This window comes from Gopherus flavomarginatus, chromosome 12 (genome assembly GCF_025201925.1).
Source record: "Gopherus flavomarginatus isolate rGopFla2 chromosome 12, rGopFla2.mat.asm, whole genome shotgun sequence".
Classification (NCBI taxonomy): Eukaryota; Metazoa; Chordata; order Testudines; family Testudinidae; genus Gopherus; species Gopherus flavomarginatus.
In genome coordinates, this window is record NC_066628.1 from 37,506,911 (window position 1) to 37,522,515 (window position 15,605).

The 15,605-nt window shown below is 53.5% G+C and overlaps 1 protein-coding gene across 1 annotated transcript in view; it reads right to left on the minus strand.

The window, feature by feature from the left end:
* MYO15B (myosin XVB) overlaps positions 1–15,605 on the minus strand; it is an 84,545-nt gene that overhangs the window by 14,863 nt on the left and 54,077 nt on the right. Inside the window, exons 35-52 of the mRNA XM_050920582.1 lie at positions 14,479–14,577; positions 13,798–13,892; positions 12,577–12,813; positions 11,441–11,537; positions 10,928–11,035; positions 9,989–10,178; positions 9,777–9,867; positions 8,944–9,163; positions 6,509–6,627; positions 5,620–5,679; positions 4,428–4,503; positions 3,359–3,477; positions 2,600–2,718; positions 1,873–2,014; positions 1,630–1,741; positions 896–1,056; positions 266–378; positions 74–137 (exon numbers count right to left, since the gene is read on the minus strand). Of these exons, the coding sequence (XP_050776539.1) occupies positions 74–137; positions 266–378; positions 896–1,056; positions 1,630–1,741; positions 1,873–2,014; positions 2,600–2,718; positions 3,359–3,477; positions 4,428–4,503; positions 5,620–5,679; positions 6,509–6,627; positions 8,944–9,163; positions 9,777–9,867; positions 9,989–10,178; positions 10,928–11,035; positions 11,441–11,537; positions 12,577–12,813; positions 13,798–13,892; positions 14,479–14,577 (2,222 nt within the window). The remainder of the gene's footprint in view (positions 1–73; positions 138–265; positions 379–895; positions 1,057–1,629; positions 1,742–1,872; positions 2,015–2,599; positions 2,719–3,358; positions 3,478–4,427; positions 4,504–5,619; positions 5,680–6,508; positions 6,628–8,943; positions 9,164–9,776; positions 9,868–9,988; positions 10,179–10,927; positions 11,036–11,440; positions 11,538–12,576; positions 12,814–13,797; positions 13,893–14,478; positions 14,578–15,605) is intronic.

Here is a 15,605-nt window from a genome sequence, read left to right on the forward strand (position 1 = left end):
GGGGAGGGGGCCGTGGGCTGAAGTCCCAGCTGCAGACTCACACCTCCTTCCTCCCACCCCCAAAGAAACCCACCTTGGTGTGCTCGACCAAGGCAGCTGGGCTCCTCCTCTCCGCGCTCATCCCCTTCCATCCCAGCCTAGAGAGAGGGGACATTTGTTTGGCACAAGAGATGCCCACAGCTCACTCTGCGCAGGCAGGGGCTGCCTGCATGTGTACACACACACACATACACACACACGGGCAGAAGGGGCCCGGGCTACTCACGTGGACTGTGCCTCCCGGAAGTGTGCCATGGCAAACTCCACCATGGTGTAGTGGTGGGCGTCTGAGGAGAAGGCAGAGCTGGTGATTTCCGATGCCAGGCTGGGAACAGAGCTCTGAGGGGACAGATGCCGGACCCGCCCCCAATGTTAGCTCAGGAAGGGCCTCTCCACCACCAGTCTCATGCTTGAGGCTCACCTGGCTCTCCTCTGCAGAACCCTCTCCCTTCCCCAGGTGGGGCTTCCCCTCTCCCCTCATGGGATCTAGCTAAGGTACTCATCTATTCTCCTCACAGCCTTTAATCCATTATCCTCAACATCCTTGTGAGGCAGGATAGTGCTGTTACCCCCATGATTCAGAGAGCAACCTGAGGCACAGGGAGACTAAGTAATTCAACCAAGGTCACACAGGCAATCTGTGGCAGAGTAGGGAACTGAAGTGAGCCAACTCCTAGGCTGGTGCCCTAACCACTAGACGATCCTTCCTCTCACCTGTGCATCCCTACTTCCATCTGGGTGTCAGTCACTGGCAGGACCCTTCCCCCAGATTCTTCCCTCCGCCTTTCTGGATACCTTCCTTTGATAGCCACTCCAGAGCCCAGCCATGTCTCCCCCACCCCACCGGAGGCCTCACCTCCCTGCTAACACTCGTCTCCAGGTGGTCTCTTTTCAGGCTCTTCTGGAGCCTCTCCTGTCTGTTCATGTGGGTGCTGAAGTAATCGGGGGCTGCCGCCAGCTGCACCATGCTGGAGGGGAAGAGGCCGGAGCGGCCGCCAATGGAGCCGAACTGCCAGCCTGCCAGAGATGGGTGAAGAGAGGGACAGGTTGCTAACAAGGAACATCAGGCAAAGAGCAAGGAGGGGTTGTGCTTCTGGCAAGGACCTCTGAGGGCTTTCCAGGTGGCAGAGAGCCTCAGGGCCCCCCCAGAGTAATCTCCGCCACGCGCATGGGGAACCAGGCACAGAGCAGGGATTTGCTGGGCGGGAGGGCACAGAGGGGAGCTCTCCTCCCCTGCTCTAAGTCCTAGACTGCTCTCCTCATGCTGTGCCAGGACGGTGCATGCCCCCACCCACTTAGCTCCCTCCAGATGGTGGCAGATGATGCTGGGAAGGGCACTAGAGGATCTCCCTGACACCCCGTTGGCTGGGGCTGGGAGGAGGACGTGGGGGTCTGCTGGCTCTGATGTTAGGCAGGGGCAGTCCCAGTGCCTGGGTTACAGCCTCCTCTTGCCTGGGTCTGTTTCCCGGCAACGCCATGTTGCATAGCAGAACACCCCCTGCATGGGATCCAGGTCTGGGACGGTGGGTCCCTGGGCACTGCCATTGCGGGTTGATTCCCACCCTGCCCAGCTCAGATCCATGCTCTCACCTGGCTCCAGCCCCTGCATGGGCAGTAACTGGATTAGGTCGCCCTTTTTGAAGCTCAAAAGGCTCTTGTCATCTGTGACGTAGCTGCGCAGAGCAATGACGTAGTTGGAGTCCTGTGGGGGAAGCGAACAGTGAGGGGGCTGCTGCCTGTGTCTCTGGTTCCTGTGACTGACGGGTCCTCATACGGCACATTGCCCTGCCAGGCCCACCCACGCTCACCGCTGCGTCTCAGCCACTCCCTTACCTGCTTCAGCTCCCAGAGGAAAAGCTCCACCATGGCCTTGACCTGCCGAGCCTTTGCCGAGTGCAGGATCAGCTGCTCGTTCTTCAGGGAGAACTCCAGGCTGCTGCTGCCCTTCAGCTCCACCGACAGCATGTCTGCAAAACTGAAAAGGGCCGAACACGCTCCAGCCACCAGCACCGGGGTGGGGGGCCAGGGACGCCCCCAACACTCGTATCACCGGGGCAACCAACAACAGGAAGGGTTGTTCAGTGTTTCACTAGCAGCACAATCCCTTGTGCAACTGCCCCCGGGAGAACAGGCCTGGCAATGGCATTCTCACCTTGCAAACGAAACACAAGGTGAGGGGGTGGGGTGGAGGGGACGGGCTGAAAGGAAACTAAACAGCCTTAAAAACTTGATGAGACCAGCCCAGAAAAAATACCCTAGAAGGGCTGAGCGACACTCTCCAAATGGCAGTGCATAGGCGGGGAAGCTGTCACCCCCTTCTGAACAGAGACCCTCCTTTGGCATCATCCGTCTGTCTCCAGCTCAAGGGGCAGAGCTCCACACGCCAACACAGCAAAGCATGTTCTGCACGTCACCATCGCAACATGGCGTAGCCAGAACTGCCTGACAGCCCAACAATGAGGCAACAGACCTGCCCTCCTGCCCTTCAAGAACCACCCCCTGCAAATTCAAGGCCTGCAGCTGGCTCCCCTCGAACCCACCTCTGGGCCCAGCCCCTCACCTGTAGCTGCAAAGGATTTTCAGGTATTCAGGGCTGAAGCTGGCTGCTTTTGCCATCTTCAGCAGCCGGATTCCCCGGTGAGAAACCCCAAGGAGCTGGACGTCGCTTCCTCTTTCCCCCTGAAAGAAAAATCCTCCCACAGGTGGGTCCTGATCACGGGCCCCTGGCAGAGAATTTAGCATGGGCCCTGCCTGAAAGGATACACCTGGGGAGACCTTTTCTGCCATATGTGAAGATGACAAGGTGCTGCCAGCCCCTGAATGCAGCACTCTGGTGATATTTCTACACCAGTCTGACAATCAACGGGCACAGAAGATAGGCAGAGACTGAGAGATAGGAGTCAGTGAGAGCTAAATAGGCCAAGGGACAGATGGGGGAATGCTGGGGAAACTGACTTGTAGGCAAGGAGAGCATGGTGGGGAGATAAGAGAATCAGAGGGGGGTGGACAGATAGACAAGGAGAAGAGACAGGAGAGGGAAAGCAAGACACAGACGAGGGCGCGCGGATAGGGAGAGCATACGACAGATGGATGGGAAGGGATGCAAAATGGGCCAGAGCTGCAGAATCTGGGTTTTTAATACCCCACGGTGTAGAGTGTTTGGAAATGAGGGTTATATACAGGAAAGGGCCAGGGGCACATGTTAAGCTGGGCCTGTGTTTGAAGTTTGATTCCCCCACTATCCCTAAGCTTGGGGGGGGGGGGAGTGGAGGGGGCGGAATGCTGATCTGGGGTTTGGAGAAGAGAGACACAGACTTACCTTAACCGGGAAGAGTCGGGAGAAATAGTTCGCCCAGTTATCCCGAGCAGCCACCACAATCCTCTTCTTTATCCCGTCCTCTAGAATGGAGGTGGCATCTGTGCCGACCTGGAACTCTGCTGCCAGGAACAGAAAGCAGGAGCTCCGTCACTGAAGGTAGGAATGGCCCAGCCTCTCTGCTAGGAGTTCACATACTGATTGTGCTCAGGTAGTGAGGGGCCCCTACTAACACCTTCCAACTTGGAGGCCTTCAGAAATTGGGTTCCAGAGGTGAATTTTGCGGCTGGAGCCCATCTCTACCCAAAAGCCACCACAATGGGACCACCTGGCCCCTGTCTCTCCAGTCAGCCCTATTCCCAGCCACGGTGGGAGGGGCTGGCCCTGAATATCAGGACACCCTTGTCTGGGCCAGTGGAGCTTGGCCTTCCCCACAGTAAGAACTTCTCCTGCCTCTTCCCTGCACAGCTAACTTCCTGCTGGAGCCTCTTGCTGACCAAGGAAGCCCCTGTGTCTGAACATGCCCTCTTCAAAGTAATATCCAGCCCATACGGCATGTCATTGCAGCCCCCTTCCCACCAGCACAATCCCCAAAGCCAAGCCGCCCCTGCTGACTTGGCAGGCACTGGGACAAGGACACTCCAGTGTGGTTCAGCACAGACCCATGTGACTCGTCCTCTCAAAGCCCACTCCATCCAACAAAACTCCCATTGAGGCAATGAGGTTAGTGGATGCAGCCTGGGGCCAGGAGGCAGGAGCGGCAAACTTCTAATCAGTCTCTGCCTCCAACTCATGATGCAGCCTAGAGCAACTCTATGTCACTGCTCCGTGCCTCAGTTTACCCCATCTATACAATGGGACTAAAACATCTCTGGGTCACAGAGCCACCAAGAGGATTAGTTAATTTTCCCATGGTGCTTTGCAGATACAAATGCTGCAGGCCTAATGCCAGTACAACTCCTGTTCCCTGCAGCATCACCCACACCAGGTTCTGCCATGTAACCCGCTCATTGACAGCTTCTGCTAGGAGTTCTGCATCCCCTCCACGGGGAAGAACCAAGCCACTGGTTACCCAATAAGTCTTTCATCTTGCGCCTCTCCTCCTTGGAGATCCGGACGCAGGACTCTGAGTAAGTGTCTTGCATGATCTGCAAAGGAACAAAGCAGATGGGATTCCATTGGCGATGCCTCTGTAATAACCTTAGTCCCAGATTTGGACCTTAGCGTCCAAAATATGGGGGTTAGCATGAAAACCTCCAAGCTTAGTTACCAGCTTGGACCTGGTACCTGCTGCCACCACCCAAAAAATTAGAGTGTTTTGGGGCACTCTGGTCCCTCTGAAAAACCTTCCCTGGGGACCCCAAGACCCAAATCCCTTGAGTCTCACAACAAAGGGAAATAATCCTTTTTCCCTTCCCCCCTCCAGGTGCTCCTGGAGAGATACACAGACACCAGCTCTGTGAATCCAAACAGAGTGAATCTCCCTCTCTGTTCCCAATCCTGGAAACAAAAAGTACTTTCCTATTCCCCCAGAGGGAATGCAAAATCAGGCTAGCCACTTCAACACACACAGATCTCCCCTGATTTCTTCCTCCCACCAATTCCCTGGTGAGTACAGACTCAATTTCCCTGCAGTAAAGAAAAACTCCAACAGGTCTTAAAAGAAAGCTTTATATAAAAAAAGAAAGAAAAAATACAAATAGTCTCTCTGTATTAAGATGACACAATACAGGGCAATTTCTTAAAAGAATATTGAATAAACAGCCTTATTCAAAAAGAATACAAATCAAAGCACTCCAGCACTTATTTTCATGCAAATACCAAAGAAAAGAAAACCATAGAACTTACTATCTGATCTCTTTGTCCTTACACTTAGAAACAGAAGACTAGAAAGTAGAGCTACTTCTCCAAAGCTCAGAGAAGGCAGGCAGCCAGAAAACAAAGACAAAGACACTCAGACACTCAATTCCCTCCACCCAAAGTTGAAAAAATCCGGTTTCCTGATTGGTCCTCTGGTCAGGTGCTTCAGGTGAAAGAGACATTAACCCTTAGCTATCTGTTTATGACAGCCTCCAAACACATCAGCCCAGTGGAGTCTCTGAATCTGCATGTCAACTAGAGACACAGGGAGGAGAGAGCAGGTACATGGCTTGGACAGATACAGGGGAGGGACTAACGTCATTAATGATGAAGATAAGGAGGCAGCATGTTGGAGAGATTAGTGAACAGAGAGGATGGAATGGGACATACACACACATACTTACCTGCTCACACAGCAGGTTCAAGCAATACGGGTGACTAAAGGTTTCTTTGGGGTAAAACACCTGCAGCCAACACAATGAAAACATTGCCAATGTTAGACTTGTAACAACAGGTTCTCCCGTGGGAACTGTTTTGTGATCCAGCTGTCCTATCACTGGAGACAAAGACAGCAGTGCTGGGGGAAGAGAGCTAGAGGAGAAAAGAGTCATCACCAAAGCAGTGGAGCAATGGGAGAAGCCTGGCCGTGTCAGCGTGTGCTCAGATGCCAAATATGCTCGTGATAATTAAGGAAATCAGAGGGCTCCAGAGGATCAGCCAATCCACGTGGGCTCTCCTAGGTACTATGTTGGCTAGGGCTGGGAGGAGGCAGTAGCTGTCTGTCGTTTCCAACACTGACCTGGGACTGTCCCAATGCCCTGCCTGCAGCTCTGCAAGAGCCCTCTCCCTCCTCTGGTAGGGGTCTATTTCCCAAAGACACTGTGTTACAAAGTGGAACACCCCCTATGTGGCAGGTGGGATGGCCGGGATCCAAGAAGAAAGAGGCAGCTTACAGAAATAGGTGGCTTATATGGGCTTTTCCTCCATCACTCACACTTTACAAAGGTGGGCAACCACACATGGGGAAACTGAGGCATAGAAAGTGGCAGTGATTTTCCCAGGGACACACAGCAAGCTGGGAACAAGGGATCTGGGTCCTGACTCCCAGTTCACTGCCTTCCCTACTCACTGGGTCATGCTGGGCAGCTGGTTTTGTACTGTCTCCAGCACAGATGAGGCACAAGGCAAAGCAAGGTTTCCCTATGGCTGCAGATTGTGGGGGGTAACTATACCCCTCCCTTCCACAGCTGGCACACATCCTTGCAGTGGGAACCCCCAGGCGACAGACCATACCTCTTTGCGGAGGAAGATTTTCCAGGGTGTGGAGGCGTATGAGAAGCTGACGCTGGCAGTGAGCTTGTAGAGCTGTGTCTTGATGCTGGCATCTTCTTCTGCCATTGTCCAAGCAGAGCCTGGATGGGAGGAAAGGACAGTCAGGGGAGCTCTGGGCCACCATGGGAATGCAGTGCCCCCAACCAAAGCCTCGCCAGGACAGGAAGGCAGTGCTGTATCATCTCAAAGGGCTACAGTTTCAGAAATCAGTGACCAGCCTGTGCTCACTAAAGACGTGACCACACGCATTAAATGGATAATGGCATGACTTATCAGGCATGCCTGGCAATGTTTATACACGGTATTACATATGCAAAGTCCATTCCAGAGGGAGAAATGAGGAACTTGAGAGTTCCAGATGGAACAGCTGCCCTCTTATGCTTACACATTGGAATATGGCCTCATTTTATGCCATTATAAAATGATTGTTTGTCAAATGATCTAATAGAAACTCTTATGCAATCTTACAAACAGTGAGTTACCAGTATGCCATGTAAGGTCTTCACACTTGGCTTGATTTTTAATTCTCCAGGAGATTGACTAAACAATCTAGGTTTGAAGACAATCAGCTGGGCAGTTTTAAAGTTATGCATGTTTATATCTAAATGGTCTCAACTTTGACACCTCAAGTCTGGAGACGGCCCGCAGACTAAAGATATTCCAAGATTAAGACTCTCATTATATTCATTTAGGGATTTTCATATTGCTTGGTTTACCTGGACATTCCTGCATTTTTAGAATGGGTGGGAGAGCCAGGAGAGGCAGTATTCTACAATAGAGCAATTTCTGCCCCATGATAATTGCCAAGCAAGAAGATAGGCCTGGTCCACACTACAGCATTAAATCGATTTAAACAGTGTTAAATTGATTTAACCCTGTAACCGTCCACACTACAAGGCACTTTAAATCGATTTTAAGGGCTCTTAAAATCGATTTCTGTACTCCTCCCCAACGAGAGGAGTAACCCTAAAATCGATATTACTATATCGATTTAGGGTTAGTGTGGACGGAAATCGAAGTTATTGGTCTCATTCTTTTACTGAGCTACCCAGAGTGCACCGCTCCGGAAATCGATGGTAGCCTAGGACCATGGACGCACACCAACGAATTAATGTGCCCTAGTGTGGACGCATAAAATCGATTTTATAAAACCAGTTTTATAAAACCGGTTTTAATAATTTCGATTTTATGCTGTAGTGTAGACGTGGCCATACTTGTGGAGGGTGCAATACAAGTGGAGCGTTTATTTGCAGTAACAATAGTGCTTTGCACATCATTAGCACTCTTCTCCCTTGAGGCCAGCAAAGCACTTGATGAATATTTATCAATGAATGGCTCCCGCTGTAATCCAAGGCAAAACTCCCATAGAATTTAATGGGCACATCCCAACTCCTCTGCAAAGTAAGGATCGGCTCCATTTTGTAGATGGACAGAGACTCCACACAGCAAGCAAGACTGTGTCTACACTATGGGGACTGTAATAGCATAGCTAGGGCACTATGGCCCCGTAGCACAGATGGAGCCTGAAGCGATGGAAGGGGTTTTTCCCACCTCCCCAGGCAACTGCAGCTAGGTTGATGGAAACATTCTTCCATTTAGCTGTGTCTACACCAGGGGTTCAGTCGACATGGCTGCAGTGCTCAGCAGTGTGGATTTTTCACACCCCTGAACACTGTAGCTATGTCGACCTCAGTTTTAAGTGCAGCCCAGGCCTAAATGGCAGAGCCAGGAATAGAGCCCAGATCCGTCTCTGAGGCCCATGCTCTAACCACTCAACAATGCTGCCTCTCAGACACATCAGTCGGTTTCTCCGAATGCTTTGGGGTGGGCTGTGATGCAGAAGGAGCCCAGCCCCTTGGGAGGGCTTTGAAAGGCAGGATCTGTGTACTTCACATTCCTCACCATTCCAAAGTCCGTCACCACTTTAATTGCACCTTTGATAACGAGTTTCATACTGAAACTTGGCTGGACTTTGGCAGAGCTTCAGCCCAAAGGTCCTTGGCTTTTCTTAGTTGCAGTTTTAATATCCGCCCAGCTCCTCTGACGTTTCTACCGATTGCATTCCATTGCACTGCCAAGCCAATTTACTGCTGGCCAAGGTGGCTCAGTCCATGACACCAGATGGTGAGGCCCTCCTTTCACCCGCAGCAGCAGCGTGAAATTCCCTGACGCCGCACAACTGGGATGCCTCAGCCAGAGTCGAAGGGCCAGCTCTGCAGGATGGAGGCTGTTTCAGGTCCCATGGCCTGTTCAGTCCTGGGTCTGTCGGCTGACAGCAGGACACCAATTAGCACATGTGGCCACGTGCCTGCTGGGAACTGGTCTAAGACCCACCAAACTCATTCCGCACACACTGCTGAAGGGGAAGGGTGTGGAATGGAAGGGCCCCCGCTCACCTTTCAGCTCAGATTGCTGCGTGGCTTGGTCAGCAGGCGGAAGGGGTGGGGGTAGGAATGGGGGAGGTGGAGGGATGAGGGAAGCAATGGGAGAGGTCGGCCGCTGACCAAAGAGGTGCATGAGAGGCTGCTGCTTTTCCCTGATGGATATGGCGGTCTGGCCCTTCTTGGTAGGTGGAGGGGGCGGAGCCCCTCTGGGGCTCTTGTTCAGCGAGGAGGGCTGGTAGCAGAGGGAGAAAGCATTTTAGATATAGTCACACTCTGTCTCCAGGGGTTCAGGGGTAGGATACTTTCTGAAAGCAGCTGCAGGGGCAGCTTCCCGGGCCCTGGGGCAGGAACCACTTGGGCAACAATATGGAGCCCCATAAACTGGCAGACAGGTTACACACAGACAGGCATTAATTAAAGTCAAACATGTGTAGGCCACTGCTCAGCGGTGTAGCCACCCACAGCAGAGTGGATAAGAGACCTCACCTTGCCAGGATCCCCAGGGCCAAGCCAGTGCCGGGCGGGCAACTCTCCCAGGTTGATCTGTCCCTAGGTCAGCCCTGAACACATACTGATATAAAACATGAAGTCATGATGCCAGAGTCTTCCCAGCCAAGGATCACCAAGGGCTTTATTAATGAGCATTAGGACCCATAACCCATACTACCAAGTGAGTGGTATAGCTAAAGAGGTTGGGTGACACAACCAGCCAGTGGCAGAGTCAGGAGTGGGACCCAGGAGTCCTGGATCCCAGTCCCCTGCTCTAACCACTAGATGGTAGATCAGAAGATGTTGAAGCTGAACAGGACGTGTGCTGGTTCAGGGTTGGCAGGGGAAGTGCTCACCGATTTGGGGGGCTGAGGGCTCGCCATCCCCAGCTTGGCCAGAGCTTCGTTCTTGGGGTCGCTCTTCTTCAGGAAGGACTTGGACGGCCTCCTGGAGGGCAAGAGGAAACAGACCTGCCCAGTTTACACACAGAGCAGCATGGCACCAATGCAATCACACAGAGAGCATGGGACATGATTCCTCCCCTTCCCCGCCTGCCCCACCCCCTCACCTGACGGGCACGATGGGCTGTGGCTCTGGGGCTGGCCGGCTCTGGTACATCTTAATGATGTTGCGGATCTCCCGGCTGGGCTCTCTCTTTGGCGCCAGGTCTGCAGCCACCACAGGGCGTGGCTCCTTCTTTGCTTTATTCTCTTGCACTTTCTGCTTTGGCATGGGAGGTGGCGAGGGGGGTGCTGGGGCTGCAGGGCAGGAGGGCATTTACCAATGGAGCCAGTGAGCAGCACAAGAGAAACCCCCTCTCCGCACTGAAAGCTGCCTCCTATTCCCCTCAGGGGCTTCGTGGCCCTGGGGGCTCCATCACTCTTTCCCAGCTACCCCTGTTCCCCAAAGCCCATGGTCTTGTCCTCCCTAATCTGCTGCTTTGGTCCAGGCCTGGACTGCAAGAGGCTGAACAGGGCGGTCACAGAACCAACCAATGCTCATGCAACCCTGCACGACTGTGCAGGAGATCAAGGCTAGGTTCACAGCTGCTCAAAGCCGGAGTGGGGCAGGAAGGGAGGGGCATCTGTGTGTTGCACAGTGGCCTCCGGAGGAGCTCTGACGAGGTTCCCCATTCAGGTCTCCCAGATCAGAAGGATGGCTGCCCACATCTTGCCTTGTCACCAGCAGGTGCAGGAGGCCCCAGCGGCAGTGGGACCAGCATGGGGGGAGAGCAGGATTTCTGGCATCTGCACCCTGCGCAGTCGGGAGGGGTGGGACCACTAGCACACAGTTCCAGGGGCCTCACTGCTGCTCCATGGGCTGCAAGGAGGAGTCGCGTGGGGCTTAGGGGAGAGCTTGGGCAAGAGACAGTAGGATCCTCACACTCTGTTGAGAGTCCAAGGGAGCAGGATCCTGCACAGGTGCTCAGCCTCCTTAGGATCTGGCCCTGCATTGGGAGAGCTCTCCACCTGCCAGCGTCTCACACTCTCCTCAGCACACACCTCACCTGTCTCTGGTTCTGGGCTGGACCTCTCTTCCTCCTGCTGTGGATTTCTTTGAGGGGTCCAGCTCTTGGAAGGGGGCCTGACTTTCTTCAATTGGATTTTTTGCTGTCCTGAAAGGAGAGGAGGTCTGGGGGTGAGCACAGAGCAGGTAAGGTCTTTCTGGGCCTGGTGGTGCCAGGCCATATGCTTGCTACCCTGCTGCTGGAGCAGGCAAAGTTCTGTTTTAAAGCATCACTTGCTCTGCGTGGAGGTCACACACACTCTCAAACCCAACAGGAGACCCCAGGAAACCTGTGAGCCTCCCGCTCCGAACCAGAACCCGGCCCATCATGGGCCAGGCTTAGCCCCACTCACAGAGGGCTCAGCATGAGTTCTGCACGTACAGCTCCCGTTCTGGGCTTCACACACAGGGCTGCACCGAGAGCTGCCTCAGGAACAGGCTGGCTCATGGCTGCTAGAGCTAGGGAAGGCTGGGTCCCGTTTGGGGTGAGATTCATGGCCAGGCAGCAGCTCACCCATTTTCTGGAAGTACTCTCGCTTCTGCTGGAAGGTGTCTTGAAAGACTGAGTCCTCATCGCTGTCTGTCAGCTGTTCTTCCGGGTAGTCATGGATCTACAACATCCACCCCACAGAACAAGCCCAGTTAGGACTGTTGATGGACACACAAAAAGAATGGGGCATTTACCCCTGTCCTGACTGACCACATAATCCCCTTAGTGCCTCCCTCTCTCTCTTACACACACAGATCGGGCCCAGCGGTGCAGTTCAGACTCTGATCCGGATCCAGAACTTCCCCCAACTCCGGGAGCGTTCGGATTGATCCAGGTTTGGGACCCTTTTCGAAGTGTGTGTGTGTGTCAAGTGTGCGGCCAGCGCTATATGAAATAGACAATAATTCCTGCTGAGCTGCACTGAGCCCTCCCCTCACACACACCCCTAGGGAGACCCAGCCCCCCCCACACCCCCAAGGAACCCTAACCTGAGCCCAGAACCAAGGATGGCAGCAGGAAGCAGAGCGAAGCCCCTGTCCCTACCCCCAAGGTAACTGCAGGACAACGCAAGGGATTCAGGCCTGGTCTACACATAAAACATAGGTAACCCAGCTACTTCACTCAGAGGTTTGAAAATTCTCCCCCCCCCCCACCCCCGCCGAGCGCTGAAGGTAGGAGACACAGCTGGGTGGGCAGAAGAATGCTGCTGTCAGTGTAGCTACCGTCAGCTGGGGAAGTTGTGTTACTACAGCGATGGAAACCCCCCGTCTGTCAGCGTAGGCTGCGTCTCTACTACAGCGTTATGCCAGCATGGCAATGGCACCATGGCTGTGCCAGTGTAGTCCCCGTGGCACAGACATGGCCTGAGTGTTGAGACTTTTGACATTAATGTCAGTGAAACTGCACTGTCTGCATGGACCTCAAGGCCAGATGGGGATAAACCGGCAAACCCTGCAGTTTCATTGACGTCAGTGGCTAATCCCACCCCCCAGCATTTGGCCCTGCATCTTTAATCCACTGTGAGTGAAGTTTGACAGGACTCAGCATGGTAGCTGTATACAACTCTCTACCACCCCCTCCACCTCCGCTAGGCTGCGGGAGGAACAGAGGCACTGTCACATGGAAACCCAGTTCACTGCTCGAGACAGCCTGGCTGGTACCGGTTCTGCTGCATCAGCCGGGGGCTCCAGTGTCTTAGCTGCTGGTGCAGCATTCTTGCTGTTATTGGTTCTCTTTGGTTTAGGAGCTGGAGCTGGGGCCGGAGCTGGAGCCGGAGCTGGAGCTGGGGCTGGGGCTGGTTGTGGAGTTAAGGCTCGTCTTGGCCTTGAGGGCTCAGGAGACCTCTGTCGCTGCTGCTGCTGGGAAATTGTCATGGCCTGAAGGGTCATCTGCTGAGCCTGGAAGAAGAAATCCAAGTCTCCATGACCTCTGCATACCCACAGACCGGAGACGGCACAAACCCTCCCCATTCTTCCCCGAGGAGGCACAGAATCACTCATCTCCTGAACAGGCCCATTGATGTAACTTTTTGGGGCTCCCCAGTGTTATGGGCTAAGGCAGGTCCATAGATTCATAGATTCTAGAACTGGAAGGGACCTCGAGAGGTCATCGAGTCCAGTCCTCTGCCCTCATGGCAGGACCAAATACTGTCTAGACCATCCCTGATAGACATTTATCTAACCTACTCTTAAATATCTCCAGAGATGGAGATTCCACAACCTCCCTAGGCAATCTATTCCAGTGTTTAACCACCCTGACAGTTAGGAACTTTTTCCTAATGTCCAACCTAAACCTCCCTTGCAGACCCACCATGGCCCGAGCAGGCATGTTCAAAGAACTCTGGATCCCCACCACACCATCCATGTAAAGCTCTTGGTGATGAGGTTTTTCTATCAGAGAGGGTTAACATACTGTCAGGTGCTAGGCTATCGAGTTAATACACATGGGACCAGACAGAAAGAGATGCTTCAGGATTTGTATCCCCAGTGACTCCCCAGTTGGCTGCTTTGGGCTTTTGATCTAGTGCTTAGAGTTGGGGATTCCTGTGGTCTATTCACAGCTCTGCCACTCACCCACAGCGTGGCCGTGGGCAAGTCACTTAGCCGCTGTGTGCCTCGGTTTCCCCTTCTGCACAATGAATATAATAAAGGTTCCTCACTTCACAGACTTAAGTGACCAAATCCTTACACACATGCACACACACACACACACACACCAGTTAATACCCTCAGAGGCACATGGCAGAGAAATGCAGCATGTCAGGGCCAAGCTAGACTGGGTGCAGTGGGGAAGGGATTGGAGCTCAGCCCTCTCAGTGCATTCACTCTAGTGCATTCTCTTGTCAGAGAGATGTGCCCCCTCCCACATTCCCCTCCACTCACCATGAGCAGGGCCTGCTGGTTGATAAAGGCTTGCTGTTGTGCTGCAAGCTGATTGGGATCCACGGCTGGGACCATTGGCTGGGGCGCAACCATAGCTGAGAGAGAGAGATGACACGATAAAGAATCACGGGGCAAATGCAGCTGCCCTCCTGGTGGGGCAGGCGAGCGCCCACGAGGGTCCCCTGCACATCAGGCTGGGGACACAGAAGTGCCCGGGGTGCAAGCGGTGAGTCTAACGCAGGGGCAAATGGAAATCAGAGCCTGAGCACGAGGTGCACATGGCAGAACCGAGCCCACCCCAGGAGGCTACCTCTTAGCTTTCCGACCTCCAAACAAACAAGAGATTGTCCTGGGCCAGTCCAGGTTGGGTGACTATACTCTGCCTCCTGCCCTAAGCCCCTCCTGCACTTTCAGTTGGATACGACACACATTTTCCATTTCCTGCTCTAAACTATCGTGTGTGGCTGTAGGGCTGCTGAACAGCCATGCTCCAACACAAGGGTGGCTGCTGCAACTCCTGTACAGGTCATTTGTAAAGTGCAACATAAAATCAGAGAGTTCAAAGGGACTGCAAGGATGAAAGACCCTGTGTAAATGTACTCACTCAACACCCGCCCACCTCCTCATTCCAAAAACTGTACCACTCCTGTTATTTACTGGGCCATTTTTGCATTTTGTTACCTGGCATGGGTGCTGGCATCATTGGCATGGGTGCTGGCATCATTCCACCCATCATTGGCATGGGTTGGTAAGCTGGTACTTGCATCATTCCAGGGTAGCCTAGGTGGAAAGATGCCACAAGGGCTACCGTCACAGTCAGTGACTCCCAAGTAGGAAAGCGCTTCCTGCCCCAGGCAGCGCCCCATGCAGACCTGCTACCATTGGCACTGCCAATGTGTACGGAGGATGGTGACATGCAATGGGGCTTCTCATCACTCCCAGCAGGCTACACAGCAACAACCCAGGCAGGAGCAAACTGTCAGGAGAACTGGCCAAGCAGGAGGGGACACCTGGCAGATTAACACACACTAACCCCACTCAACAGCACGCTCTGGACACTGCCCCCCACCTAGCCTCACTCTGCACCCCTCGTCCCAGCCCAACCAGGAAGCTATTGATCCCAGGAATCCAGGTCTGCAGGATTTGTATTTACAAGGGAGAATGTCTCCAGCTGATGGGCAAAGCTCTCTGGACCTGCCACATCCAGCGCATTGATAGGCCTCCACCCCGCAACGTGGCTGGACAGGCAAACAGACCACGGCAGACACAGAACAGAGTGTCAGCATGGGATGCTGGGAAAAAATGTCTTCTCTCTCCTGGAATAAGCCCCTGCTGCGCACCAGGCTATGAAATAGGAAGGGTGCTGTGCATAAAGCTGGTAACCCTTGTGGCATCCAGGCCATGATCACTGCTAGCAGAGAACAGGAGGGTTTCACACCCTCCCACAGAGCCACAGAACAGTACAGACCTGCCCCACGGTCCCATTCCAACCCATTTAAAAACACCACAAGAGAGCCCACGTGCCTCGCTGATTTGTTAACTAGCCATGTCTGGCAATTGGCCACGCCACCGTGATTTGTAATAGCCACAAATGCGTCCCATGGCCATGCCACAAAGATCTGCAATAGCCAATGATTCCCCATCACACCTGTCTCACAGACTTGCAATAATCATTAAGCTGCCCATAGGTCTGCTTCCCATGTGTTGCAACAGCCACAGGTATTCCCACGGCACCAATTGGCCATGCCCCACAGAGATATAACCTGAACTCCAAGCTAACAGGCACAGAAACAGAAACAGAGAGAGAG